Source organism: Eulemur rufifrons, chromosome 20, assembly GCF_041146395.1.
Source record: "Eulemur rufifrons isolate Redbay chromosome 20, OSU_ERuf_1, whole genome shotgun sequence".
Taxonomy (NCBI): domain Eukaryota; kingdom Metazoa; phylum Chordata; class Mammalia; order Primates; family Lemuridae; genus Eulemur; species Eulemur rufifrons.
In genome coordinates, this window is record NC_091002.1 from 22,358,562 (window position 1) to 22,386,473 (window position 27,912).

General features: G+C 44.3%; 4 protein-coding genes across 5 annotated transcripts in view; 2 read left to right on the top strand and 2 right to left on the bottom strand.

Moving 5' to 3' along the window:
- CNBD2 (cyclic nucleotide binding domain containing 2) overlaps nucleotides 1–9,907 on the bottom strand; it is a 40,948-nt gene extending 31,041 nt beyond the window's left edge. The window contains exons 1-3 of the mRNA XM_069495415.1: nucleotides 9,858–9,907; nucleotides 6,640–6,778; nucleotides 3,527–3,580 (exon numbers count right to left, since the gene is read on the bottom strand). Coding sequence (XP_069351516.1) covers nucleotides 3,527–3,580; nucleotides 6,640–6,778; nucleotides 9,858–9,907 — 243 coding nt within the window. The remainder of the gene's footprint in view (nucleotides 1–3,526; nucleotides 3,581–6,639; nucleotides 6,779–9,857) is intronic.
- CPNE1 (copine 1) overlaps nucleotides 1–27,912 on the top strand; it is a 410,662-nt gene that overhangs the window by 161,235 nt on the left and 221,515 nt on the right. The gene's annotated exons all lie outside the window — the stretch shown is intronic.
- On the top strand, nucleotides 20,814–21,765 carry SCAND1 (SCAN domain containing 1). Its single transcript, XM_069495416.1, is given in 3 exon segments — nucleotides 20,814–20,892; nucleotides 20,895–20,949; nucleotides 21,058–21,765. Coding segments are annotated over 3 exon segments (729 nt in total). The 3' UTR covers nucleotides 21,653–21,765.
- Nucleotides 24,485–27,912, bottom strand: part of PHF20 (PHD finger protein 20) — a 110,966-nt gene continuing 107,538 nt past the window's right edge. For both annotated transcript variants that reach the window (XM_069495913.1, XM_069495912.1), the window contains exon 18: nucleotides 24,485–26,957. In XM_069495913.1, coding sequence (XP_069352014.1) covers nucleotides 26,815–26,957 — 143 coding nt within the window. In that variant the 3' untranslated portion in view covers nucleotides 24,485–26,814. The remainder of the gene's footprint in view (nucleotides 26,958–27,912) is intronic.

Here is a 27,912-nt window from a genome sequence, read left to right on the forward strand (position 1 = left end):
TCAAGACCAGCCTGAGCAAGAGCGAGACCCCGTCTCTACTAAAAATAGAAAGAAATTATCTGGCCAACTAAAATATATATAGAAAAAAATTAGCCGGGCATGGTGGCGCATGCCTGTAGTCCCAGCTACTTGGGAGGCTGAGGCAGTAGGATCGCTTAAGCCCAGGAGTTTGAGGTTGCTGTGAGCTAGGCTAACACCACGGCACTCACTCTAGCCCAGGCAACAAAGGGAGACTCTGTCTCAAAAAAAAAAAAAAAAATATATATATATATATATATATATATATATATATGGGTTCTGGTGCCAGATGCTGCTTTCTTAACTGTATATCCTGGGGCCAGTTACTTCCCTCTGAGCCTCCGTTTCCCCAGCTGGTAACGGCAGAGCCTGTATGTACAAACAGCAGAATTATTACGTGTAAAGGTGTTACAACAGTGTCTGGCACACAGCAAGAGCTGTGGAAGAGTTGGCCACTTTCATGGTCTGAGTCAAGTCCACTCTTTCTCCTTTCTCTCTCTTGCCGTCGTTAACCCGTTGGGATTCCTATCACGGTGTTCATTTATGACAAAACACAGATGCCCCTGGCGTCTAGGAACCAAACTGATCCTTGGGGCCCACTCAGGGCCCTGCTTCCTCTAGGAAGTCCTTCTCACCAAACCAACCCTTAGAGACTCCCTTCTCTGGATTTCTGTAGAACTGACTTTGGGTGTTATTTAACTTACCAGGTAAGTTTCATCACTGTAACTCCTAAATAGCTCCTTAATGACAGGGTGGGGATGTTACACAAACTAGTATTCCCCACAACCAGACGCAGATCTAGGCCTACCTTAGGAGCTCAAAAAAAAAAAAAAAAAAAAAAAAAAAAATGTCTGGGGTGGGGAAAAGGAAATACACTTCAACTGGGGCCTAGGATACTTGGCTTCCCCCTGCCTCTCAAATGGCATTTCTCATTGCTTTCCCTTCACTCACCGCAGGCCAGCGGCACTCATTATGTTCCTCCAGCAGACCAGAAGGATCAAGAAAGAGTGACTGCCCATAATCCCACCACCCAGAATTAGCCATTAACATCTGGCATATTTGTTTCCCGTCTGTTTCCTACGTATAAATAAAATTTTTGAAAATAACTCAGGTAATATATGACTATATTTCCCATTAGAAATCAAAACAACAGGCTGGGTATGGTGGCTCACATCTGTAATCCCAGCACTTTGGGAGGCTGAGGCAGGAAGATGGTTTGAGGTCAGCCTGAGCAAGAGTGAGACCCTGTCACTACAAAAAAATAGAAAAATTAGCCAGGGGTGGTATTGCACACGTGTAGTCCCAGCTACTCAGGAGGCTGAGGCAGGAGGATCACTTGAGCCCAGGAGTTTGAGGCTGCAGTGAGCTATGATTACACCACTGCACTCTAGCCTGGGCAACAGAGTGACACTGTCTCGAAAAGAAAAGAAAAGAAAAAGAAAGGAAAGGAAAGGAAAGGAAAGGAAAGGAAAGGAAAGGAAAGGAAAAAGAAATCAAAACAATACAGATGGTTAAAATCCCCTTTTACCATATCACTCCAATCCAGATCTGCTCCCCACCACCAGTTTACCATGTTTATGTATATATACATACGTATCCACAGAATTGTTTATTTACATAAATGTCAGACTGTAGACATCACTTATGCAACTTGCTTTTTTTCACCCTATTTTTTTAAACAATGTTTTTGAAAGGTACCCACTGTCTCCATTGTCTGACAGTTGCTACAACGAATGAGTCTATGATTCTAAGCCTCTCTAATTCTGAGGGTTCTCTTTGAGAAGTTTAGTGTTATAAGAGGCCCAATATGGACTATACTGAGGCTCAGTTTCCTGTCAGAATCCAAGTGCTGTGCTGAGAAGCAGCATATATATGTATAAAAATATATGAGTGTATTATATATCAGTTTTATTAAAATATAATTCATATACCATATGATTCACCATTTAAAATATACAACTCAGTGGTTTTTAGTGTATTCACAGAGTTGAACAATCATCACCAAAATTGATTTGATTTTTCTTTTAAATTTTTAATGTTTTAGAAATGGGGTCTCACTCTGTGGCCCAAGCTGGAGTGCAGTGGTACAATCATAGCTCACTGTAACCTTGAACTCCTGGGCTTGAGCAATCCTCCTGTCTTAGCCTCCTGAATATCTGCGACTACAAGTGCATGCCACCACACCTAGATAATTTTTTTTTTTTGGTAGAGACCAGGTCTCACTATGTTGCCCAGGCTGGTCTCGAACTCCTAGCCTCAAGCGATCCTCCCACCTTGGCCTACCAAAGTGCTGGGATTACAGGTATGAGCCACTACACCCAGCTGCAACCAATTTTAGAAACTTTTCATCACCCTAAAGAAACCCCATAACCATTAGCAGTCACTGGAAGGGCAGGTTTTAAAATTGAGTTTCAACTCTTCTCTGTGTTGGAAACAGTCATATGTGATTCATTCAAGGGCCACCTATAGGCCTTGCCACCAAGATTTTCCCTTGGTGCTCTCCTCTCTCCCTCTAGTGCTATGCATAGAATTGCCCTTATCGCTACAGTTCTGTGGCTCTCAGGCCCCTAGTTTCTCCTGTGTTAAGGATAAAACTTGGGTAGCCTTCAATGTCCAGTGCCAGACACTGGCCAGTCTGGAAAGCTGAAGAAACACAGAATTTGGATGACTTAAGTGATTATACTTCATACACGAGGGGGCAGGAGCAACTAGACCATGCCCAGGAGAGGCAGGAAACAGAAGCCACGCCTTGGCACCGAGGGAGGGAGGGGATAGGCACAGGTGGTCCCGGTACCAGATATAAAGTTCTGTTCTCTCCATTTCCTTGAGAGAAAAACCAACACGGCTCCTCCAAGCCAGGGTCAACTCAGGTTCGCTCTAGTGAGAACTTCAGATCTTCCCTATAAATAGGTAGGCGCTTTTAAATTTTAAATTGGATTTAAAATTTTCATTTAATATTCAGGACATGGTGGGGAAAGGCTGGGAAGATAATGACAACGTTTGAAATTCAGAGAGCAAGTTGCGCAGTCCAAAGCCTCGCAAAGATATAAAAGCATTCCCCCATCAGAATGGGAAGACTCTATGGGCATCCGACACCCGGGGATGACAGGTGTGCCCAGCATCTTTCAGATGGTTCAGGTCAGAACCAGAACTCATGCACAGACCAGGGCTTTCCCCACCACGTGGCTTCTTTCTCGTCTGTCTGGGGTTCTCGCATCCTTTGCTTTATTTTCTGCTATTTTCCCATGAGTCCAAGCCCAGGAACTCTCCGCTGTTGGTTCTGCTCAGCTAAACAGTGACAACTGGTGCCCAGGTGCTCACAGTCTTAGAACAACAGGGCAGGAAGGGATCACTGAGATCAGCTAATTTATAGATGAGGAAACTAAGTGGCAGGCTCAGGGAAACACACTCTGTTGGTGGCAGAGCCTGGGCTGAAACCTGCTCTCCTGATGCCAGCCCATGGCACAGAAGGAAAATCTCTCCACGGCAAGGTTACAGCTATGCATACCTCCTCTGCAACGAACTCCATGGTATCAAATGTGATTCGGCTTTGCTTCTTTTTCTGAAATAAAGGAGGCAGGGAGAAGAGGGCAACTCAGCAAGACGGCCCAGAACTTTGCATCTGAAGCCCTTCTGTGTATCTGGACCACCGTGGGGGGCAGGAAACCCAGGGCAACCTCTTAGCAGCAGCCCTTGCATGCCCACCTTTGCTCGAAAGCCCCAATTCCACACTAGGCTTGGGTCCAGCATTGACAACAAATTATTGGAAGGGGTGGAGAGAGGGAAAGGAGGATAAAGAGAAGACAGAAAAGAAGGATGGAGAGGCCGGGTGCGGTGGCTCATGCCTGTAATCCTAGCTCTCTGGGAGGCCGAGGTGGGCGGATCGTTTGAGCTCAGGAGTTCGAGACCAGCCTGAGCAAGAGCGAGACCCCATCTCTACTAAAAATAGAAAGAAATTATATGGACAGCTAAAAATATATATAGAAAAAATTAGCCGGGCATGGTGGTGCATGCCTGTAGTCCCAGCTACTCGGGAGGCTGAGACAGGAGGATCACTTGAGCCCAGGAGTTTGAGGTTGCTGTGAGCTAGGCTGACGCCACGGCACTCACTCTAGCCCGGGCAACAGAGTGAGACTCTGTCTCAAAAAAAAAAAAAAAAGAAGGATGGAGAGAGAAAAGAAGCAAACAAACAAAGTATGGGGGTGGAAGGGGAGATAAAAAAGAAAAGAAAAAAACAAACGAGGCCGGGCGCGGTGGCTCACGCCTGTAATCCTAGCACTCTGGGAGGCCGAGGCGGGTGGATCGCTCAAGGTCAGGAGTTCGAGACCAGCCTGAGCAATGAGCGAGACCTCGTCTCTACTAAAAATAGAAAGAAATTATCTGGCCAACTAAAATATATATAGAAAAAAAAATTAGCCGGGCATGGTGGCGCATGCCTGTAGTCCCAGCTACTCGGGAGGCTGAGGCAGTAGGATTGCTTAAGCCCAGGCGTTTGAGGTTGCTGTGAGCTAGGCTGACGCCACGGCACTCACTCTAGCCTGGGCAACAAAGCGACACTCTGTCTCAAAAAAAAAAAAAAAAAAAAAAAAAAAAAAGAAAAAAACAAATGAAGCCAACCTTTGTTAAGTGCCTTTAATGAGCCAAGCATGGTGCATCTTCTGTAGTCCATTTAATCATCAGAACAAAGCAGGTTTTATTAAGTCCCATTTTGGACTTGAGGTGTCCAAGGATCACACAGCAAATAAATGGTCCTGCTGGGAGCCCAACCCAAGGCTTTGGGCAAACCCAAGTCCATGTCTAGAGTGTGGCCAGGAGGAGACGGTGTAAGTGACCGTAAGGATGAACTAATCCAACTCTATCTTCTGACAGTTGAAGAGAGGATGTAGAGAGCAGAGAATACATAGGAAGAGCCAGGAGGGAAGGAAAGGGACACACAAGACCCTGACCACCACCCCAGGCCAAACCAGGGTCCCCAATCTCCTCTCTAAGCAAACTCCATGCTATCCCCGGGAACCCACTCCAATCCCTCTCCTTCCCCTTTTTTACCATTTGTGTGTCCACGGGGTGCTTCTCAGCGAGGCCACTGAAGGAAAGAGGTGGTGCTCAGAATATCCAGATCCACACACTGACCTGAAAACCAGGCTCTGGCTCTCTACACCTGAGCCCACGCCCCAAGCCCAGCTCTACCTGGCAACCACGTGACCCCTATGTGCTGCCCTCACGAGGCTCTGCTCAAGGCCACTCTGGCTGGCCAGTGTGGGCAAGTTTCGCCTCACAGTCCCCTGACAACAAGCCTGACTCTGGGTCTTCAGCTTCCAAGTTCCCCATGCCTCAGCCCAGGTCTTTTGCTAACCGAAGCCCCTCGATCTCTAGAGCCCCTGGCTTCATGATGGCCTGCCATCCTGAGAGAATGTCCTTCCTGAGAGCTAACCTGAGTCTCTCAGGTTGCAATTTTTCTAGTCCATCCCTTTTCATTTCAGCCCAACCACAGGGCTGCAGCCGTGTTCAGTGTGGCCGGCACAGTGTCTTAAAATATAGTCTATGGATTCGAATGTCTCTAGACGGGACATGTCCTTTATCTCTAGCTGGCCCATAGGCCCCTACCTCCCTGCTCTATCTTAAACTCAGCCACATGCACTAGTTATATTACCTGCTGCCCCCTTAGAAACCAATCTAAGGCTGCCTTCCTTTCCCCCAGCCCCAGCCTCAGACCCGTCTTTGGCCACTATCCTTCAGAAACCATTTTGGGAAATTTCTTGGAGTAAATTGATCTAGTCACTCTGGATCTTGTCACTCTTGACCCAACAGGAAAATGGACAGGGTCTGTCTAGGTATTAGCTGGGAAAATTATGAAGTCCTGGTTAACACATTGAGTAGTAATGAGGATACCTTTGGGAAACCCGAACAAGTTAACAGAATAGGGACCGACCTTTCTGAGCCAAAAAGGAGCTCATGATCTACCAACAGGATAAGGGTATTTTAAACTGGGACCTTCTATGAAATCTAGAAAGCACGGTCCCCATGGTGATCAGGGCCCTGAACATGTTCCCTTCATTTAAGTGGGAGGATAGGAAAGAAGGAGAGATGCTAATAGAGTGTGGGGGCCTTCGGAAAACCCTGACTCCACTGTAACTCCTGGATTCCTCTGGCTCTTTTGATCATGTTGGAATGGAGAATGCTTCTTCCCAGTGTTTCTTTCCACATGGAGGGAGGTGTGTTAGTAGAACACTACTGCCTCTCTCCTTCCACATTGAGGAGTGACTTAAACTCCTAGGTGGATTTAGAAGGAGCAACTGGGCATGGTCGTCCCTCTGAGCCCATGTTCTCCTCTGCTTTGCTTGGCCATGAGTTTAGGGCAACAGGCCCTGCTGTTGCACTGCAGCCTGCCTTGGTCCAGCACCGCCCAAGACGAGGCCTATAAGCCTGTCTAATTCTGGGGTTCAGTATTAGGTCACCCTCTCCAATACAAATCTGGTCATTAATAAAGGTGACAGTTGGGTCTCTCATCTGCTTTACCCTTTGCTTTCTCTCTCATTTGGTTCTGAGCTTGAGCTGGGAGGTGTGGTGCTATTTATGGAACCCCCCTAAGCCCTCACAATCATGCTGAGCCCAGCAGCTTACATCCCAGACAGAGAAGATAGGATGCTTTCTCTGAGCAGACGCAATGATCTGAAACTCCCGGAATCCCCCGAGGCCTTCGCGGAATATTTTACACACTCGGATCATCAGTATGATGTCCACGGTGAGCTCGTACAGCCCCTGTGGAAATAAAGCAAACAAGATCAGCGGAAACCATCTGTTCTCAACAGTCAACAGCGGGCTGGATGGTGCTGAACAAGGCGAAATTTAACAGGATCAAATGCAGTGGTGTGTTGGAGTGAGAGTTACATTTTCACAAAGTTTGCAGGCCTGTTGAAATTATGCTTGAAACTGGCCATGGTGGGAGAATTTATGCCACAGAAATTGGCAGCTACTACAAATCAGGGCATTCCCTCTTCTCAGGAATAGTTGTTAATCACTCACCATTACACCACTGCATTCAATGTCCAAGTCCTTCACTTTCACACAGAATATAAAGGCACAAGTAACTGCAGGCAATGTGGCGGTGGTGCAAAGAGCCTGAATTTTGGAATCAGAGGGATCCGAGGGAAAAATGGTCAGAAAGATGTGGCATTGCCGGCTTTGAAGGTGAAGAAAGGGAGGAGCCACGAGTCAAGGAATGTGAGTGGGCCTTTAGAAGCAGAAAAGGCAAAAAAATGCATTCTTCCCTAGAGCCTTGAAAAGGTAATGCAACCCTGCTGGAAACCCTGATTGTAGCACAAGGACACCTGTGTCAGACTTCTAGTCTACAGTACTGTAAGATAATAAATTTGTTTTGTTGTAAGCCACTAAACTGTGGTCATTTGTTACAGCAGCAATAGAAAACTATTAAATAATATAACACCTAATCCAAGATGGGCCATCCTATCTTTTCCCTGGGAACTTAGAATTGGAACTGAGAACAAATCATCCTCTTGATCCCAATATAAATTTAGGCGTAAGGGCAGCCACCCTCCACTAGCCAAGTGAATATAGGGGACAGAGGAATCCAGAATGTAGAACAATCTGAGTCAACTAACTCGCTTTCTTCAGTCAATTTCACAAGGAGAAAAACAAGGTATGGGGGCTGTTCTAAATTAAGAGTCAAGAGACAAACAAATGCAAAGTATGAACTTCGATTGGATCCTGGTTCATAACAAGCTATAAAAGGGAAATTAAATATGACTGCATGTCAGATGATATTAGGGAATTAGTGTTAATTTTCTTAGTATTATAGTGGTATTTTGGTTATGTGGGATAATGCCCTTATTTTTAAGAACGAAATGTCATAAAGTAGGCAATTTACTTTTTTTTTTTTTTTTTTTGAGACAGAGTCTCACTTTGTTGCCCAGGCTAAAGTGAGTGCTGTGACATCAGCCTAGCTCACGGCAACCTCAAACTCCTGGTCTCAGGTGATCCTCCTGCCTCAGCCTCCCGAATAGTTGGGACTACAGGCGTGGGCCACCATGTCCAGATATTTTTTATTTTTAGTTGACTGGCTAATTTTTTCTATTTTTAGTAGAGACCGGCGGGGGGGGGGGTGTCTCACTCTTGCTGAGGCTGGTCTTGAACTCCTGACCTCAAGCGATACTCCCATTAATTAACCCATTTAATCCCAGAGTGCTAGGATTACAGGCATAAGCCACCATGCCTGGCCTGGCAATTTACTTTCAAATGAGTCAGCAAACACACACACACACACACACACACACACACACAAATACATAACGGCAATATAGCAAAATGTTGAATGTTGGATCTAATGAATGATCATTATATATACATATATTTCAAATTCTATGTTTGAAAATTTCCATAATAAAAAAAATGTAAAAACTAAATAAGATGTCTGTTTACTGACTTCTGTTAATAAGTACATCATAAACAAAGTGAAAAGACAAACCGTAGCCTGGAAGAATATATTTTCCATGCATATACATGATAAAAGATTACTATCCAGAATTTGTTTTTAAAAATCCTACAAATCAAAAGAAAAATACAAATAATACAAAATGAGCAAAGGATATGAACATGTAATTCAAAGAGCAAACTCAAGTCACCTATAAATTATGAAAAGATTCTTAACATCACTAGAAATAATAGAAATGTAAATCATGGTAATGATAAGATGCTATTTTACACTTAACATTGGGGAATTGGGAAAGATAGTAAAATCATGTTGTAGAGCAATTTGACAACATTATTTATAAAGTTCAGGGTGTGTTTACAATCAAGGGATTATATACACTTTAGGTAACCTCTTTAGAGAAACACACATATGTACACAAGGAGACAGCCATGGGACTGATCATGGCAGCACTGTCCATCAGGAGAAGGGATCCATACATTATGGTACAGTCACAGGACTGAACATAGCACACTAAATCTGTGGATAAAGGTGAAACAATTTTGAGTGGAAAAAAGTGAAGTATGATACCATCTATGGTGTCATTTTTAAAAAGCGGGCCACATACTAGATGTTGTTTATGGACATATATACAAGCAATAATATAACAAGATGTAAAGAGGAAGGGTTACATCAACTTCAGGAAAGCAGTTACCAGTGAAGAAAAATAAAAGGGCATGGGATAGTAACGAACTTTACCTGCACCTGTAATATTCTATTTCTTTAAAAACTAGATATCTACAGGAAACGTAGAGAAAGGTACTTTAATAAAATTAATACATATTGAGTACAGTTTACTATTATCAGGCACAATTGTAAGCACTATTCTAATATGCATTAACTCATTTAATCCTCAACAATAAATTCATGCAGTAGGTACTAACTATTATCATCACCTTTTACAGAAGAGAAAACAAAGGCACAGCAAAACAAGTAACTTGCCTAGGGTCACATGACTAACACGTGATTGGGATTTAAACCCAGGCAGTCTGGCTCCCGAGTCCATAAACTTCACCTATTACTCTACCTTGCAGCCCTGCCTTGTTGTCTCTGGATCTCATAATAGCAGGAGGGGTGGGCACAGAACAGGACTCAGGGGTTCAGAGTGTGGCCTGTGGCTTGCCCAGGGCCAAGGGGGTAGAAGGCTTCACCCAGCTACAGGGCAGAAGTCAGAACTCAGTCCTCCTGCAGCCTGGTCTGGAGCTCCTTCCCCTGTGCCATGCTGCGTCTCCAAAAGACAAAGCATGGTCCCCATTCCTCCAAGGCCCCTCCTCCACCTGCCTCTTCCTTCCTCAAAATACCTGTCTGTCCCATGCTCTGCTCTCCCCTCCCAGGGCCCTTGCCCGTCCTCCCCAGTTCTTCCTTCAGGAGCTTCCAGGTGTGAGATATCGTATATCTTTTCATGGCTCCTGATCTGGCACATCGCACAACTAGCCCATTTGCCTGTCAAGGGGAGGACTGCAAATCTCTCCCCGAGAATCCAGTTATGCTAGAAACAAACAGCTTCCCTCAGTGGCAAGGCAAGTGAGAGCTCCTCTCTGCACCTCAACCCAACCAACAGCTGCTTGGGAGCCTTGTTCTAAGAAAATCATTCTCAGAATCTACTTACGTCACAGTGAAAGATTCTGGAGGGAGGAGGGGTCAGTAGAAAGAAATTGGAATCTTGGCAGCCTAACATTTATTGAGCTCTCGTAGGCATGACCTCAGTCAGTCCTCACAGCCACCACAGGGTGAGGGACCCTATGCCCAACTCCACATGTGAGCAGACTGGGGCTGGAAGTAGCTAAGGGACTACCAGAGGCATGGGGCTTCTTAAAAAAAAAGTAGGAGCCTTCTTGGCTGGATGTAGGGACATCCAACACTTTGGCCTAGGGGCCACTCTGAGGCTTAGAACTTGGAGACCCTAGATGTGGGGGCATGGCACTGTCCATAAGTCTTACCAACTCAGGACAATTAAGAAAACTCAGCAAGGCCGGGTGCGATGGCTCACGCCTGTAATCCTAGCACTCTGGGAGGCCGAGGCGGGTGGATCGCTCAAGGTCAGGAGTTCAAGACCAGCCTGAGCAAGAGCAAGACCCCGTCTCTACTAAAAATAGAAAGAAATTATATGGACAACTAAAAATATATATATAGAAAAATTAGCCGGGCATAGTGGCGCATGCCTGTAGTCCCAGCTACTTGGGAGGCTGAGGCAGGAGGATCGCTTGAGCCCAGGAGTTTGAGGTTGCTGTGAGCTAGGCTGACGCCACGGCACTCACTCTAGCCTGGGCAACAAAGTGAGACTCTGTCTCAAAAAAAAAAAAAAGAAAAGAAAACTCAGCAAATCAGAAGACATCAACCACACGTGTCAAATGTTGAAAGAAACTCGGAAACTGTAACTCTAATGATGCTGAGGTCCTTCCAAAAGTAGAGAAGACTCTAGGGTCTGAAGCACTTTTTTTCTACTAGATTAAAGATAACAATTGATGATCTCTATTTTCTCTTGCACCAGGATCCCCAATAGAAAACTACGATTTCAAGTGCCACCTGACATGCCACTTCTATTCACTTGTGTGTATCTGCCAACCCTCCCCCAACTGAGAAACAGAAAGGCCCTGAACACAGTGAAGACAGCTGGACAGTGGAGAGCTGGGAAGAAAGACAAAGGCCACCACTCCTGGGGTAAGACAGTAATCACACACAGAGGTGAGAAAGGACAGAACTGGTTTTCTCCCACCTATCTGGAGAAAAGATGAAAGAACTCAGGGAGAGACAGAGGAAGAGAAAGTTTTAGAAAAAGAGAGAGAGACACAGTATAGAGTTTTTGCCTATTCCACCACAGAACTAGTCTTGAGGAAGGAAATACAAGAGGATCCCCCATAAATGTTTACGGGGGGCCTCTGAGAGAAACTACTGGGCCTGGAGAAGGCACGAGAGATGTTAGGAGGGGCTGTGGGCAGGAGGGGTATCCCACTGGTCTCCTGAGTTGCCTGAGGATCCAAGAGTGACAAGGAAAGTATCCAGACTAATGAGGGGCATTAGAGGATGCCAGTAAGCAGTAACTGATGGGACCCCAAGAGTGGACACTGTTGACCTCACCTCTTGCCAGCTGTGGTTGTACAATTTCTCTGGGAACTGGATCAGCACTGGAGAGGAAGAGGAAGAAAGTTTGGAGAGCTTTGAACTGGCCCAAGATGAGTCACTAAGCCTCAAATTACATCCACTCAAAATCACTGAGTTGGAACTCAGTTTACCTGAAGACATCTAAATTAAGTTGTCTAGGATTCAGAGTCAGACATTAAAGTCAGTTCTAGGCCAGGCATGGTGACTCACACCCGTAATCCTAGCACTTTGGGAGGCCAAGGCAGTAGGATCACTTGAGGCCAGGAGTTGAGACCAACATGGTGAGACCCTGTCTCTACCAAAAAAAAAAAAAAATTAGCTGGGTGTGGTGGCGCATGCCTGTAGTTCCAGTTACTTGGGAGGCTGAGGCAGGATGATCACTTGAGCCCAGGAGTTCAAGGATAATGAGCTATGATCATGCCACCGGATTCCAGCCTGGGTGACAGAGTGAAACCTTGTCTCAAAAAAAGAAAAGATAAAGTCAGTTCTATAAATTAAGAAAGTTCTGGATGTGAGGGCAATCTGGCTGCAACATCTGTCACCCCATTGATCACCAGGGTAGATTCGGCTGATCTGGCTGGCCAGGTAGGTGTCCCCTTCCTCCCTCAACGCTCCATGTGCGTCCCTCCCAAACCTGCACGCTCAGTCTAAGAAGACGACCTTCCCCAATAGAGGAGGACCATTCTTCAGTCAGGGTACACGAGTAGCTGCGCTCCCCTGCTAGAACCTCCAACCAGCTCTCAAGAAAGTTCCATTTCTATTCCAGTTCCTGATTTTATAACTGGAACTGTTACAGGACAGAATGCCAGAAAGAAGACACCAGTCCTATTCCTATGTTATCTTGGTAAGTCATTTAACTACCCTGGCCTCATTTTCATCCTATATAAAACAGTCTTAGACTCAATTCCACAAACACTTTATTTTCAAGATGAGAAGATTTTTAACGTCTTGCTGACTATAAAAGTTATGCAACAAACATTTACAGAGCTCCAACTACACACAAAGCATACAAAGGTGAACAAGATGTGGTCCCCGCTCAGGAAGAGTTCACAATACGCTGAATAAGTAAAATTCTCAGACGAAGCTGTAATACAGCTATGACCGGCAGAGGAGAGGGCAGGGCCTGTTCAGGGAGTGTGACATGTGACTAACCATGAGATGCTCAGGAGGCATGGTTATGAGGAAGTGAGATTGGGATGGCAGAGGCCACAAACTAGCCACCCACGGGTCATGGTGGGCCAACTGAGCTTGCAGACTACTTTATTTGACCTGCATGGCATTTCAGTTAAAATACAGTTTAAAATTAACTTGTCTTTAATTGGGGAATGGGCTCTCCAATTCACCAGAATCTTCGCTCCACACAATTAAGTCACCTAACAGGTATGTTATCTGTTTGCAACCCCAATATAGACTCCATATAGCCTCTTTTGGGTCTAAAATTCTTTGACTATAATCAGTGGTTGCGAAATAGTGGTCCATGGGCCATACCTGGCCTGCTGACATGTTTTCACAGAGTTTTTTAAGAATCTGAATTAGTCACCAACACTTAAATACTGGGATTTTATGAAAAACTTTCTAGGAAAACATAATTTACCAAAGTGACCCCAATAGAACCCATTTAAATAGACTAATTTTCATAGAAGTAACAGAGAAATTGCAGAAGAACTCTCTCACCACTACTACTACCAAAAAAGAAAAAAAGGACCAGGTCTGAAGGTTTCACAGGCAACTCAGATAATCCCAATGTTTCTTCAACAACTGTTCGGAGACTAAAAAGAAAGAAAACTACCAAATTCTTTTGTGAAGTGAGAACACTGATACTAAAACCTGAAAATGGTTGCATAAAAAGACAAAGCTACAGTCACCTATGAATATTACTTTTAAAATGTTAAAATGTAAACAAAGGCCAGGTATGGTGGCTCAAGTCTGTAATCCCAGCACTTTGGGAGGCCAAGGTGGGAGGACTGCTTGAGGCCAGGAATTTGAGACCAGCCTGGGCAACACAGCGGGACTGCATCTAAAGCCAATAGAATTCAATAGCACATTAAAAAACAACATCATTCCAGGAATGCAAATATGGTTAATGGAGAACCCATAAAATATAATTCATTATGTTAGCATAGCTAAAGAGAAAAATCATTTGATCTTCTTCCATGGATTAAAACAGTTTTGTTTTGTTTTTTTTTTGACAGAGACACATGACCATGTCAATCTTGTGGGCAAGTAGGGCTCCAGTGTGCTGGAGGCCTTAGTAAGACCACAGAAACCATGCCTCAGAGCTGTCCTTTGAGGGCTGCTCCCGGAGGCATTACCTCCCCAGCATTTCTGGGCTGAGCACTCCAGTGGCCCAAGGCTAACGGTGCTGAGAGTGGCTAACGGTGCCGAGTAGCAAGCCATCCCATCAGCCTGTGCAGCAATGATGAGTGCAGAGAATATCCAGAGGGTTAATGCGGATAGAGAATGCTATGACTGCAGGTCTCAGAGAGAGCTGGCAGAACTCACAGTTCTCCTAAAAAGATGGTACACTTTGAGGGCAGAACCAACAACACCTTCTGTAGAACATTGGGATTGTGGTGTATGGGCTGGCTCCAGGAGCTTCCCTGGTCTCACTGGCACCAAGGAGAAGAAGGAGAATGGGCCGATCAGAGAAACATGCAGACATGCCATTTTTGTAGCCCTGAAGCTGCCAAGTTCCAACTGGTAGGAAGAGGAAAGGCTAAACCAACTTACATACTCACACAAAACCCCTGTCAGAAGGAGCTTTGCTATGAACCTAAGAGACTTCCTGCCAGCCTAGATTCTACTTTAGTTCCTTCTCCACACACAACCCCAACAAGTAGCTGGTCCAGGAAGAACCCACTTCATCTAAAAGAAAGTTATAGTAAAAAAGAAATAGCAGGCTGGGCGTGGTGGCACTCTGGGAGGCCGAGGTGGGAGGATCGCTCGAGGTCAGGAGTTCGAGACCAGCCTGAACAAAAGCGAGACCCCGTCTCTACTAAAAAATAGAAAGAAATTATCTGGACAACTAAAAATATATAGGAAAAATTAGCCGGGCATGGTGGCGCATGCCTGTAGTCCCAGCTACTCATGAGGCTGAGGCAGAAGGATTGCTTGAGCCCAGGAGTTTGAGGTTGCTGTGAGCTAGGCTGACACCATGGCACTCTAGCCAGGGCAAAAAGAGTGAGACTCTGTCTCAAAAAAGAAAAAAAAAAAAAAAAGAAAGAAAGAAATAGCACCAGACCTATACAAATATATTACAAAAAAAGCAGGAGGGGAGGCGGGGAACAGGAAAAACAAGTGGCAGATGAAAGACACCAAAAAAATTTTTTTTAACATGAAACAGATGATAATCATGAACAAAGAACTCAAAGGGCTTAATGAATTTTAAAACAAGAGATCAAAGTAAAGATGCAATAGTTCAAAGCAAAGATGCTGAGACAGCCAGAGGAGATGACACTGGTGGAGCTCAGGAAAGAAGTGATTAAAAAAATAAACCATCTCAGAAGTGAAGGTCATTTCAGAACCTCAAAAGGAAGCTAGCCTTGCTGAAAACAGAGGATAAGATTGCAAAAGGCAAGTGGCGTTGGAAATGAATGATTAAAAAGGAGCCAAAAAATAAAGTATACAGTATAGAGGGAGAGAAAGTGAGTAATATGAGTATGTGGATTTCTTCCATTTTTATAGCTGTAAATCTTGAGACACCTTTCAGAATTGATTAACCAAGAAACAGATGTACAAGCATATTTAAAGATAGAAAGGGAACTAATAATAATAATCAATTAAGATGAGATGAAAAGAAGCAGAAATATAACAATTGTTTTTTCTGACTTTTCAACTTCGTATTATATATACAGTGTTTGTGTGCATCCTATTCAAAATGAATGGATACATTTTAAAGGAATAAAACAAAATCAATGCAGTGCAATAAGGAATGCAGAGCAACTGGTAGAGTACCACAGTAAAACTCACTGAAAACTCACCGGGAACCAGGAGTTTTGTGACAGAATAGAAATCAGTGAAATGAGAAAAAGGCAAGAGGTTTATGAGGTATCTAGGACCCTAAATTTACATGAACTTATCAGGAACGAGATACTGAATTAATTGCAAACATAGTCCAGCTAGATTAAGTATCCTGGATTGGTTATCTCCAGCTCGTCAAAACACCACAATATAAAACAGATCTTAGCTGGGCACAGTAGTACGTGCCTGTGACCCCAGCTACTTGGAGGCTGAGGCAGGAGGCTCACTTCAGCCCAGGAGTTTGAGACCAGCCTGGGTGATATAGTGAGACTCTGTCTCAAAAAAAGAAAGAAAAAACAAACAGATCTTTACGCCAAGATCAAACATATTTGATAAAATAGGTTATCAAAAAGAAGTTAATAACGTCAGTAGAGAAACCAAAGTGAGCCTCTTTGACCTGGTGTTAAAAAAAGGAAAAAAAAAAAAAGCAGAAATGGAACGTCCTAGGGGCTTTTTATCCAAACCATCTCAGTTGCTGAATCTGTTTCCCCTTCAGCATGATCCCAGCTGGCAACCTGGAATGTGTATATGCGTGTGGTGTAACTAAAATCACATGCTTAATAAATCTGTTGAAAATCTGAATGTCTTGTCCACTGGTAACTTACCTTAAAATTTCTATTTAAAACTTCACATTAGGCCGGGCGCGGTGGCTCACGCCTGTAATCCTAGCACTCTGGGAGGCCGAGGTGGGCGGATTGTTTGAGCTCAGGAGTTCGAGACCAGCCTGAGCAAGAGCGAGACCCCGTCTCTACTAAAAATAGAAAGAAATTATAGGGACAGCTAAAAAAAATATATATAGAAAAATTAGCCAGGCAAGGTGGTGCATGCCTGTAGTCCCAGCTACTTGGGAGGCTGAGGCAGGAGGATCACTTGAGCCCAGGAGTTTGAGGTTGCTGTGAGCTAGGCTGATGCCACAGCACTCTAGCCCGGGCAACAGAGTGAGACTCTGTCTTAAAAAAAAAAATAAAACAAATAAATAAAATAAAACTTCACATTAAACAATAATGCAAAATAACAAATGGCAAGCATGTGGAGAAACTGAGCATTACTGGTAGGAATGTAGAATAGTGGCACCATAGTAGAAAACCGTGTAGTGGTTCTTTAAAAAAATTAAATATAGAATTACTACATGATCTAGCAATTCCCCTTCTGGGTATATATGTAAATGAATTCAAAATAGAAATGCAGGCCGGGCGCGGTGGCTCACGCCTGTAATCCTAGCACTCTGGGAGGCCGAGGTGGGCGGATCGTTTGAGCTCAGGAGTTCGAGACCAGCCTGAGCAAGAGCGAGACCCCATCTCTACTAAAAATAGAAAGAAATTATATGGACAGCTAAAAATATATATAGAAAAAATTAGCCGGGCATGGTGGTGCATGCCTGTAGTCCCAGCTACTCGGGAGGCTGAGACAGGAGGATCCCTTGAGCTCAGGAGTTTGAGGTTGCTGTGAGCTAGGCTGATGCCACGGCACTCACTCTAGCCTGGGCAACAGAGTGAGACTCTGTCTCAAAAAAAAAAAAAAAAAAATAGAAATGCAAAAGTTATCTGTACAACAATATTCATAGCAGCATTACCCATAATAGCCAAAAGGTAGAAACAACTAAAATGTCCGTGTGTGTGTGTGTGTGTGTGTGTGCGCGCGCATATATACATATAGTTGGCCTTAATATGCATATACATATATATAGTTGTCTTAATATTCATATGCATATATATGAATATTAGCCTTAAAAAGAAATGAAATTTTGATACATGACACAACATGGATAAACCCTGAAGACATTATGCTGAGTGAAATAAGCCAGACAAAAGGACAAATATTATACGATTCCACTTATATGAGGGACCTAGAATAGTCAAATTCAAAGAGACAGAAAGTAGAACAGTGGTTACTAGGGACTAGGGGAGGATGAAAATAGAGAGTTAATGGCTTAACGGGCAGAATTTCAGTTTGGGATGATGAAAAAACTCTGGCCCGATGCGGCGGCATGCACCTGTAGTCCCAGCTACTCGGGAGGCTGAGGCAGGAGGATCACTTGAGCCCAAGAGTTTGAGGTTGCTGTGAGCTAGGCTGATGCCATGGCACTCTAGCCTGAGCAACAGAGCAAGACTCTGTCTCAAAAAAAATTTTTTTTTAAGTATCCAGGCTTCTTTTCCAAAACTCCAAGCAGCAGTGTGCCATCAAAAGACACCAAAGTCTCTGAACGAGTCTGGGAATCATATTAGAGCTCTCCCTTCCCAGGGATGCTCTGCAGTCCACATTTGTCTTCTTCCCTTTAATCAACACCTACCAAGGGCTGACTGGGAGTCAGGCCTTGTTCTGGAAGCTAAGTGATATGAGATGAATGGTTTATGATCCCTTCCCAAATAAACTCCCAATCTAGTGATAAGACTTTACTAGAAGTCAAAAGATTTCTGTCCTCATGGAATCACTTACCAGCTTTTTGACTTTGAACAAATCCATTACATTTTTGCATTCTGGCTTCTTAATCTGCAAAATTCAGGAGAATAAAATATAAATATATGTATTTTAAACTTAATCTAGGACCTCTGGACAGGTTCAAGGATATATGTAAACTATCTGAAATTGTATGCAGAAGTATATAATAGCATCCCATTTCTAAGAAGAGGTGTTATAATTTTTTTTTCCAGATTTTGGGGGCTTACTGACCCAGAAAAGGTTTAGAATAACTGAATTGTATTTTTGGATTCAATTTCTAAGGCCTCTTCCATCCTAACACCCCGTGATTCTCACAGATCTCTCAGATCTCTCCTTCCAACTCTAACATTCCATGATTCCAGTAGGGATGGAAGAAATGGATTAGAGATCTAACATTCCATGATTCCAAGTAGCACAAGCGTTCATTCCTTTTCCCGAGAAGAAAAGGACAAATTTTAAACATGGAATTCTAGGATTCCATTCTTTATAACTTAATCTCCACCAACCTTCCAACCTCATCTCTCACCCCTTCCCCACAACCACTTGCCATGTAGCCTGCAGTTTCCATAAAGTTTTGCTTTATGTAAGTGCACTATATGCCTTTGTACAGGCAATGTCTTCTACCTGGAATGCCCCCAAACTCCACCCTTTTTCTTCTGGAGTCTCAGCTTGAAGGTCCCCTTCCCAGTGAGGACCCTGGCTCCTACAGCAGGGTCTGGTGTGTTCCTTTATGCCTGGAAACTGACTACCTGTTACTACACAGGGAATAGGACTGTCGGTTCACTCTGGGCAGCAAACCCAACTGCCAAGGGGTCTGACAGGACAAGTAAAGGTTTGAAGACCGTAGGCATAAAAAAGACTAAGCCCCTGTTTTTCCACCACTGAAAAGAAAATAGAGAAAAATATCAGCTCTAAGGAAAACAACAACCTGAGAGCAATAGTAAATGCAAACAACATTCTGTTTCAGAGCATAGGGAGTGGTGGGGACTGAATCCACTGGGACAGAGTATCTTGTCTAAAGGAAGTAGTCTCCACTCAGTGTCAGCTGATTGTGGACTGGCAGGAATTAGGGTCCAGGGTGGCCAGCTCTTGTACTTTTTCAAGAAAAGCTAGAAATCCAGATTTGCAAGTGAAATCTCCCAGTGTTTACATGTCAGTGAATAAAAAGCATTAAAGACCCACTGCCATAACCTTCAAGGTTTTCAGGGTATTCAGACTGTTCCATGAGGATCCACTTCTACCCATCCAAAGGAGACATCCTATGAGGGGGGCAGGTTTTATATCAGGGCCACTGATGTATTAATGGTTGTTAAACATGCCCATCCACCCCGCACAGCGCTGAAAGGGACTGCAAGGGTCATACAAAACCTTTCATATGAGGCTCCTGCCCCTCTCTGGGCCTCAGTTTCCCCCTCTGTAAAATGGGCATAAAAAATCCATCTGTAAGTCAGCTGTCAAACAGAATATAATACCATTTACTGAAGGGCTGTCAGAGACATACGCTTTTACCTGCATCATCTCACTGAATTCTCACAGTAACTTCTATGAGGTAAATTCTATTACATCCACATTTTACAGATTATTACATCCATTTTACAGAAAAAAAAAACTGTAGCTCTGAGATAGCAAGCAATTTACCTAATGAAAATAACAGCAAACATTTTAAAACCCTCTTCTTTCCAAGGATTTTACTTATTTAGTCCTCCCAACAACTCTGCATTATTGCCAGACATGGTAAGGCATATAAACACTGCAAAAGGGATGCCACCAAGGCAGCCTGACTCCAACACTGTAGTCCAGTGCTGTTCAACAAAAATACAATGGAAACCATACATTAAAATTTTCTTCGTAGCCACATTTAAAAAGTAAAAGGACACAGGTGATATTAATTTTAATAATATATTTTATTTGACCTAATATATGCAAAATGTTTCAACACGTAATCAATATAAAAATTGAGAGAGTTTACATTTTTTTTTCTTAAGTCCTTTGCATATTTTACAATACAGCACATCTCAATTCAGACTAGCTACATTTCAAAGGCTCAGTAAACACATGTGACCAGTGACCACCAAATGGGGCAACACATTTACAGTTCACTTTATTAATCCTAAAGTTAAAAGCAGAACCCACAGAGCCGCCTGTCCGTTGGTTTCAGAGGACACGCAAAAAATAACGGCAAAGGGTTCTTGAGCATTACTTTGTGCTAGCAGTGTGTTGAGGATCTTACACACGTTATATTTTGTCATCCTCGCAACAAGGAGGGTGGTATTTGCCCTCCTCATTTGACCAGGCAAGAGGACTTTCCTGAACCGGGCCCTACCCGAGCGCCCGGCCGCCGTGGCGCTGCCCTGTCCCGGTCACCGGCCAGGCGCCAACCCCGATAAGCTCCTGGCTAGCCATCATCCTTATCATTTACCGAAGGGCTGTCAAGAGCTACACGCTAGTCAGGGGCAAATGAGGAGCCCCCGCACCTTCAAGCCGAAGTGTTTATTTGGCTAAGGTACCTGACTCAAAAGTCTACCTGGAAACCTTTGGGACGCTTCTGCTCCTCCTGCTCCTTCTCCTTCTCCTGCTCCTTCTGCTTCTTCTGCTCGTTCTCTTGCTCCGGCTCTTGCTCCGACTCCGACTCCAACTCCGACTCCTCCTCCAACTCCTCCTCGAACCGGTGCTCGGAGGCGCGACCATTGTCCAGGGACCATCGCGCACTTACATTTGCCTTCAGCATCTCGGTCGCCACCGCCTCCCAATGCGACTCAAGAACGCTAGAGGGTGCCACATCCGGGAGCTCAGACTCGGCTTCCGGGGCCTCGCGCGCAGACCTGATCATAAGAAGCCAGAGGAGACTTCCGCTTCCGGGTGCTCTAGGCGCTTCGCCGGTGCAGGTAAGCTCCGTACGCTCTGGGTCGGTCCCGAGTCCGCCTCCCTCCAGGGTCGGACCGGCGCTGCCCTGTAGCCGGAAACGTGTCCTTCCTCACCCCGCCCCCGCGCAGACGCAGTGCCGAGCCCACGGCTGCGGGACAAAGAGTGACGCCCGGAGCCGGAGTCATGGCAGCGACGGAGCCCGGCTTGGAGGCTACTGGGAACCTCTCGGCGATGCCGCTGGAGAAACAGGAAGGAGCTGGCCCGAGCTCAGACCCTCAGCGAAACTCTGCGGGCCCCTCGACCACAGGGTTTTCACCGCCTGCCCTTGAGCCTTCCAGCCCCAACGCCGCGGTCCCCGAAGCGATTCCTACACCCTCGGCGGCGGCTTCCGCGGCCCTTGAGTTGCCCCTTGAGCCCACACCCCTAGGCTCTGCACCTCAGGCCGAAGCCGCAGCGCGCTCCCCGCCAGGCCCTGGCGTCTCCCGGCAGGGTCCCGAGACGTTCCGCCAGCGTTTTCGGCAGTTCCGCTACCAGGACGCGGCGGGTCCCCGGGAAGCGTTCCGGCAGCTGCGGGAGCTCTCTCGCCAGTGGCTTCGACCCGACATCCGCACCAAGGAGCAGATCGTGGAGATGCTGGTGCAGGAGCAGCTACTCGCCATCCTGCCCGAAGCGGCGCGGGCCCGTCGGCTCCGCCGCCGCACCGATGTGCGCATCACTGGCTGAGAAGCGATTCTGTGGGCGGCCCGGCCCCGGCGCTCTCTGTGAACTGGGGCCAGGGTCTCCGGGCCTGAGCCTGGCACCGCACCCCGTGTTAATGAAAAACGAGTTTTGGCAGCTCCCGTCGTCTGGTGTGTCTCTTTCGTTCGTCCTTTATTGGGTTTACTTTACCGAACCTATTTCCCACCTTCTTTCTGGCTGGTGGCGAAACGAAGTTGGGAGCCCATAGAATAAGGCCTTTGTTTCCCATTCCCGGAGCCTTCGTGGGCTATCATGGGCTTCTTAGATGTTAACTAGACCTGAGCCATCCCTCCAGCACATCTGGGAAATTTTTCTCCTGAGCTCCAAAGGACCGACATGCGTTTCCTGTAGGCCAAATAGGCTGGCTCTGTCAAATGCTCACTTAACAGTCTACCATCCCAATACAGCCACCAACGTGCTCCACCTTCCCTTGGGTACAGGTTTTGCAACAGGCTTAAGATACTGGGCTATGTTCGTGTGAAGTGTTTTACTGTATGCCCTGACAGAGACTAGTTCTTGTGAGCGCTGGCTTACGCCCAGACTTGCTCACCTCCTTCATTGCCAAATATTAGGCCTCTGGTAGGATTTAAGAAGCAGAACTCTTTGTCTCAACTTCCCTGATGGAAAAAAAAAAAGCTGAAGTGGTGTGAATTAATGGACTATTTACATTACTGAAGCTACTCTTAATTCTTAATGTCTCTAAATGGCTCCCTTTTATTTTCTAAACAAAGATAATTGTTTTCAAAGGGAAGAAAGAATTTGGCAAGTAATGGAGATGACCTACTATGAAATCTTAGAACTCACAGTGTTCTGTAAGGTTTTTGCCCACCCAGGAAGGAGCTAGTTGGGGTCCGTAGGCAGCTTGGATTGCTCCCAGATAGGTCCTATTGCAGTGAGGCCAGACTTGTTTTCCTTGTACTGCTTTCAACAGTCAAAATCTAATAAGCCTGCAGCTCACACCACTAAAAAGTATTAGCCAGACTGGGTTGGGAGCTGATGTGGGACATCTTGCTTTTGAATATTTAAGACAAATAAATTGAAAGTATTTTTGCTACTTCTTGGGATTTCTTGGCAGCTTGCACCCACCTCGCTGCAAAAGATAGATCTGTTTAGAAGATAAAAGCAGGCTTCCTTTAAAAGGTAATGTTGGTCAGGGGCCACGGCTCATGCCTATAATCCCTTGCACTCTGAGAGGCTGAGGAGGGAGGAGTGGCTTGAACTCTGGAGATTAGCCTGAGCAAAAATGTGACCCTGTCTCTACTAAAAATAGAAAAATCAGGCGATGTGGTGTGTGCCTGTAGTCCCTGCTAGTCAGGAGGCTAAGGCAAGAGAATTGCTTGAGCCCAGGAGTTTGAGGTTGCAGTGAGCTATGTTGACGCCACTGCACTCTACCAGGGGTGACACAGCGAGACTCTGTCTCTAAAAAAAAAAAAAAAGTAATGTTTAAAGAAGATTAATACATATTTAAAATAGGGTAAAGAACTTTAAACAGTCATGCGTTGCTTAACCATGGGGATATGTTCTGAGTAATGCACTATATTGCAATTTTGTCCTTGCGTGAACCTCATAGACTGTACTTAAACAAACCTCAGTGGTATAGCTTGCTACACACCTACCTGTGTAGTATGGCCCATTGCTCCTAGGCTACAAACCTGTACAGCAGTACTGAATATTGTAGGCAATTGAAACACAATGGTAAGTATTTGTGTATCTAAACATAGAAAAGGTACGATAAAAATATGGTGTAGCTGGGTGCAGTGGCATGTGCCTATAGTCCCAGCTGTTAAAGTGCCTGAAGCAGAAGGATTGCATGACCCCAGGAGCTCTAATCCAGCCTGGGCAACATGAGACCCTGACTCTTTAAAGAAAAAAAGGTCTTAAAAGATAAAAAGTGGTACACCTGTGTAGGGGAGTCACCATTAATGGAGCATGGAGGACTAACTAGAAGTTTCTCTAGGTGAGTCAGTAAGTGGTGAGTGAATGTGAAGGCCTACAACATTACTATACAGTACTCCAGACTTTAAAAACACTGTACACTTAGTATATATATAAAAAAAAAAAATTTCTTCAGGCCAGGTGCAGTGGCTCATGCCTGTAATCCTAGCACTCTGGGAGGCCGAGGCAGGTGGATCGTTTGAGCTCAGGAGTTCGAGACCAGCCTGAGCAAGAGCAAGACCCTGTCTCTACTAAAAATAAAAAGAAATTATGTGGACAACTAAAAATATACAGAAAAAATTAGCCGGGCATGGTGGTGCATGTTACTTCGGAGGCTGAGGCAGGAAGGATTGCTTGAGTCCAGGAGTTTGAGGTTGCTGTGAGCTAGGCTGACGCCTCAGCACTCACTCTAGCCTGGGCGACAGAGTGAGACTCTGTCTCAAAAAAAAAAAAAGAAAAAAAAAATTCTTCAGTAATAAATTAACCTTAGCTTACTATTTTTTACTTTATAAACTTTTTGACTTTAACTCTTGTAATAACATTTAGCTTAAGACACAAACACATTGTACAAATATTTTCTTTATATGTCCTTAGTCTATAGGCTTTTATCTACTTACAAATTTTTTAAATTTTTAAACTTTTTGTTAAAAACTAAGACAAGAACCCACACATTAGCCCAAGCCTACACAGTAGGACCATCAAGACATCACTAGGCAATAGGAATTTTTCGGCTCCATTATAATCTTATGGGACCACTGTGTACATGCGGCCCAGTGTTAACTGAAACATAGTTATGCAGCGCATGACTGTAATTCAATAATATGTGACTGAAACATAGCAACAAGAACTTGTTTTATTTTTTCCAAATACAGATACAGAAGTTTGCGTGTTTTGCAAATATTGCTTCAAAGCAACATTTCTATATACAGCGCCTTCTGTTCTAATAGCGCGTAAACATAGATATGTATCCACAGTGCAATGTTGGCTCATCGAGGATCCACCTTGCATACACATCACTTAAAGAAACAAAATGATTAGTCAAACCAGAACTGTTTTTGTCAAGGCAATTTTTTTATAGGTGGATAGTTTTGTTCAAAAGACAAACTTAGGTAGTGCACATATTTCTAAATGGTAATAGCAATGTTTGCAAATAATAGTTTCCAGTGCTCCAACTTGGGGTTAATTCAACTTGACCCAGGAATTGGGAATAGAGCCCCTCAACATGGCTTTAAATTAGGGAAGCACACTGAGGTTATGAGAACTTGGGGGGAACCTTCCCTGCTTCCCTAAGGACAAAAGTCACAATGAGTAAATTGGGATTATTTCTTTTACTTAAGCAGTAAACCCAATAATGGCCACTTGGTAAAATTAGAGTAATTCATTTTCTGCTTCCATCTTTGAACAAGACATGAAATTGACTGCCTTAAAAGTTACAGCTTCCACAGATACTCGAATTTATTTTAAGAAAAGAAAAATAATCATACCTCACAGTTGTGGCTATAGGAAAATCATCCTGTTTCTTCCCGTTTCAGACAAGCATCACACAATTCTCACATGCAGCTGTCTGAACATAGATGCCATGCACACTCCTTGAGCATTTCTTCCCACACCAGAAACACGAATGTTAACAGTGGGAAACGGCCTCTTATAGAGGAATTATATCAGCTTTATTACAGATGTTATAGCCACATATATTCCCTCTGATGGATAAGCTACAACAGGTCAATTTATACTTGTCCTATAATTCATTTCATATCAAATGGTAAACAAATCACTAGACAGAGCATCCCTTGAAACAGATGTTAGTACAGAGGCCTGAATTCATGACCACAATGACCTGTGCCTATCCATTCCAAAGGTTGCTGGAGATACTGTCATTGCTATTGAGATACTGGCTACTTCACGTTTACATAGTAAATATTTGCAGCATATAACATTACAGATTCATAAACCCATAATTAACTTGTAAGTGTTAATGGACAACTGTGCTTTGATTTTTGACTTTAGTGATAAGAAAACTAAGTAGTGAAACGGGTCACTTTTCAAAGCATGGAACATTTTCTTTAACTTTGCCTAGTAAGGAAAAACAAAACAAAATATAGCAATTACACGTGGAACCATAACCTGCAAAAGTAACACAAATATTGTCTGAAACGGTACAAATAGGTTGTACCTGGACCTTAAGCAGCATAATCACTTTGATCTCACAAAATAATACAAACAGAAAATTTAAAGTGTTAAAGTATATTAACAACACAACTCTGAACATACCCTTCAGGGAAGGAGAAAAGCGGCACGTGTAGAATCTGAAGTTCGTTTACAACAATATAAAATAAGGTAATTCCCCAAACCACATTCTTCGTAACAAATCTTTATAGTGAAAGAGTTTGAAATTTTGGGAAACACTTTTTGGACATTAAATAGAACTGGGAAGTTGTGAATATTAAGAAGTGGGTAGAAAATGCTGTCCTTTGGGTTCTAGACCCTGCCTGTTTCAGTTTGAAATTCTTCCTAGATTCTTATCATAGTGAGACTCTAGCTCCTCCACAGGTTGTATGGGCTCTGCTAAAAAAGCCACAGCCCAGCCAACTCTGGAGTGAAAGCATACAAAACTTGTCCCTGGTACCATGAAGTCATGCAACAGATGTGGTGAGAAAAGTGAAGAGTCCTAACGATAAGGCAGGGCAGCCAAGGCTCTGCTCCTTCCCAACCTCCACAGAATGGTGAAGTCACAACATTCCCATGAAGCTAGAAAATGAAAATGATGCCTGCTGCCTAAACACCATGCCAGGCAGAAACCAGAGGGTTGGCAAGTGCCCCAACCCAAGAGAAAAGTCAATTAAATAAACTGCAAATTGAATTTACAACTGTTTCCAACTAAACTTTTTTGGCTCTCATTCCATTTATCATCAGTGGCACGATTTCAAGTGAAGTTTGTGCAAAAAGACTCTCTTCATTCAATGATGTGCACAGAAGAAGGGAATCCCAAGAGTCAATTTGCTACCTTCTTGGTAGGCTTCGAGATCAGAGTGCCCTGCCCTCCAGCAGCCAAAATGCCCTCTTTGTCCAACGTCTATCACACTCCTGCCCAGATCCCTGAAGTCAGTTGGTGTCACGTGCATTCGGCATGCTAGGTTTATTTATTTAAATATGCGAAGCTCCTCCTGCTGGTGCCCCAGGATTGTGCCCCCATTAGTTTTAGGTGCCCAGTTTCATGTGGAGCAGCAGAGGGCGATCTGCTGCACCTTGCCCAGGTCCGTCAGCAGCTGCTTGATGCAATGCTTGAGCTGCGGAAGCCTGGCCAGTGGCTCTGGGGGCTCCAGTTCCCCGGTGTAGTCCAGCCAGCTCTCCAACACTGTTGGCAGAAGAGAGAGAGAAGACCCAGTGAGCTCCCAACATTTGACTTGCAAGAACATCAGCAAAAGTTTCAGCACCTTATTCTATCTGACCACTCATGGGGGGGCAGGGAGGAAGGGCTGTTTCAGCCAACATTGTCTCAACACCTGCTTCACAAAGTATTGCTGCTGGGACAAAGTTCAAATGCTTTAGAGCAGCACAGTCCAAAAGAACTTTCTGCAGTGATGGACATGGTCTATGTCTGTGTTGTTCTACAGTAGCCACTAGCCATATGCAGCTATTGAGCACTTGAAACACAGCTAGTGCAACTAAGGAACTGAATTTCAAAATTTTATTCAATTTTGATTAATTAGCTGCACATTGCTAGTGGTTACTGTTATTAGCACACAGTCTAGAAGGACCCACTTTTCTCAGTATTACTGCCCACTCTTTATAAAAATTTCCCATGTTGGAAATCAGAGAACCTGCTGTTTTAGCGTCCTGTCAAGAAAAATGAAAATCTACAGGGACTTAAAAAGGTCTGTTATTATCACTATAAATTCTGGTTTGCTTCATATTAATTCCTGATTGATACATAATCATCAGTGGCAGAATACTATTTTATTTTCTCCTTTTATTTATTTATTTATTTATTTTTAGAGATGGGGTCTCGCTTTCTCACCTGGGCTGGAGTGCAGTGGCCCTATCAGAGCTCACTGCAGCTTTGAATTCCTGGGCTCCAACAACCTTCCTGCCTCAGCCTCCTGAGTAGCTGAGACTACAGGTGTGCACCACCACACCCAACTAATTTTTTTGTAGAGATGGGGGTCTCGATATGCTGCCCAGGCTGGTCTCAAACTCCTGACTTCAAGCAATCCTTCTGCCTGAGCCCCCCAAAGTGCTAGAATTACAGTGAGCCACCACCTGTCCATGTTTGGTTTATCTTGATGGTGTTTAAATGAATCTTAAATAGA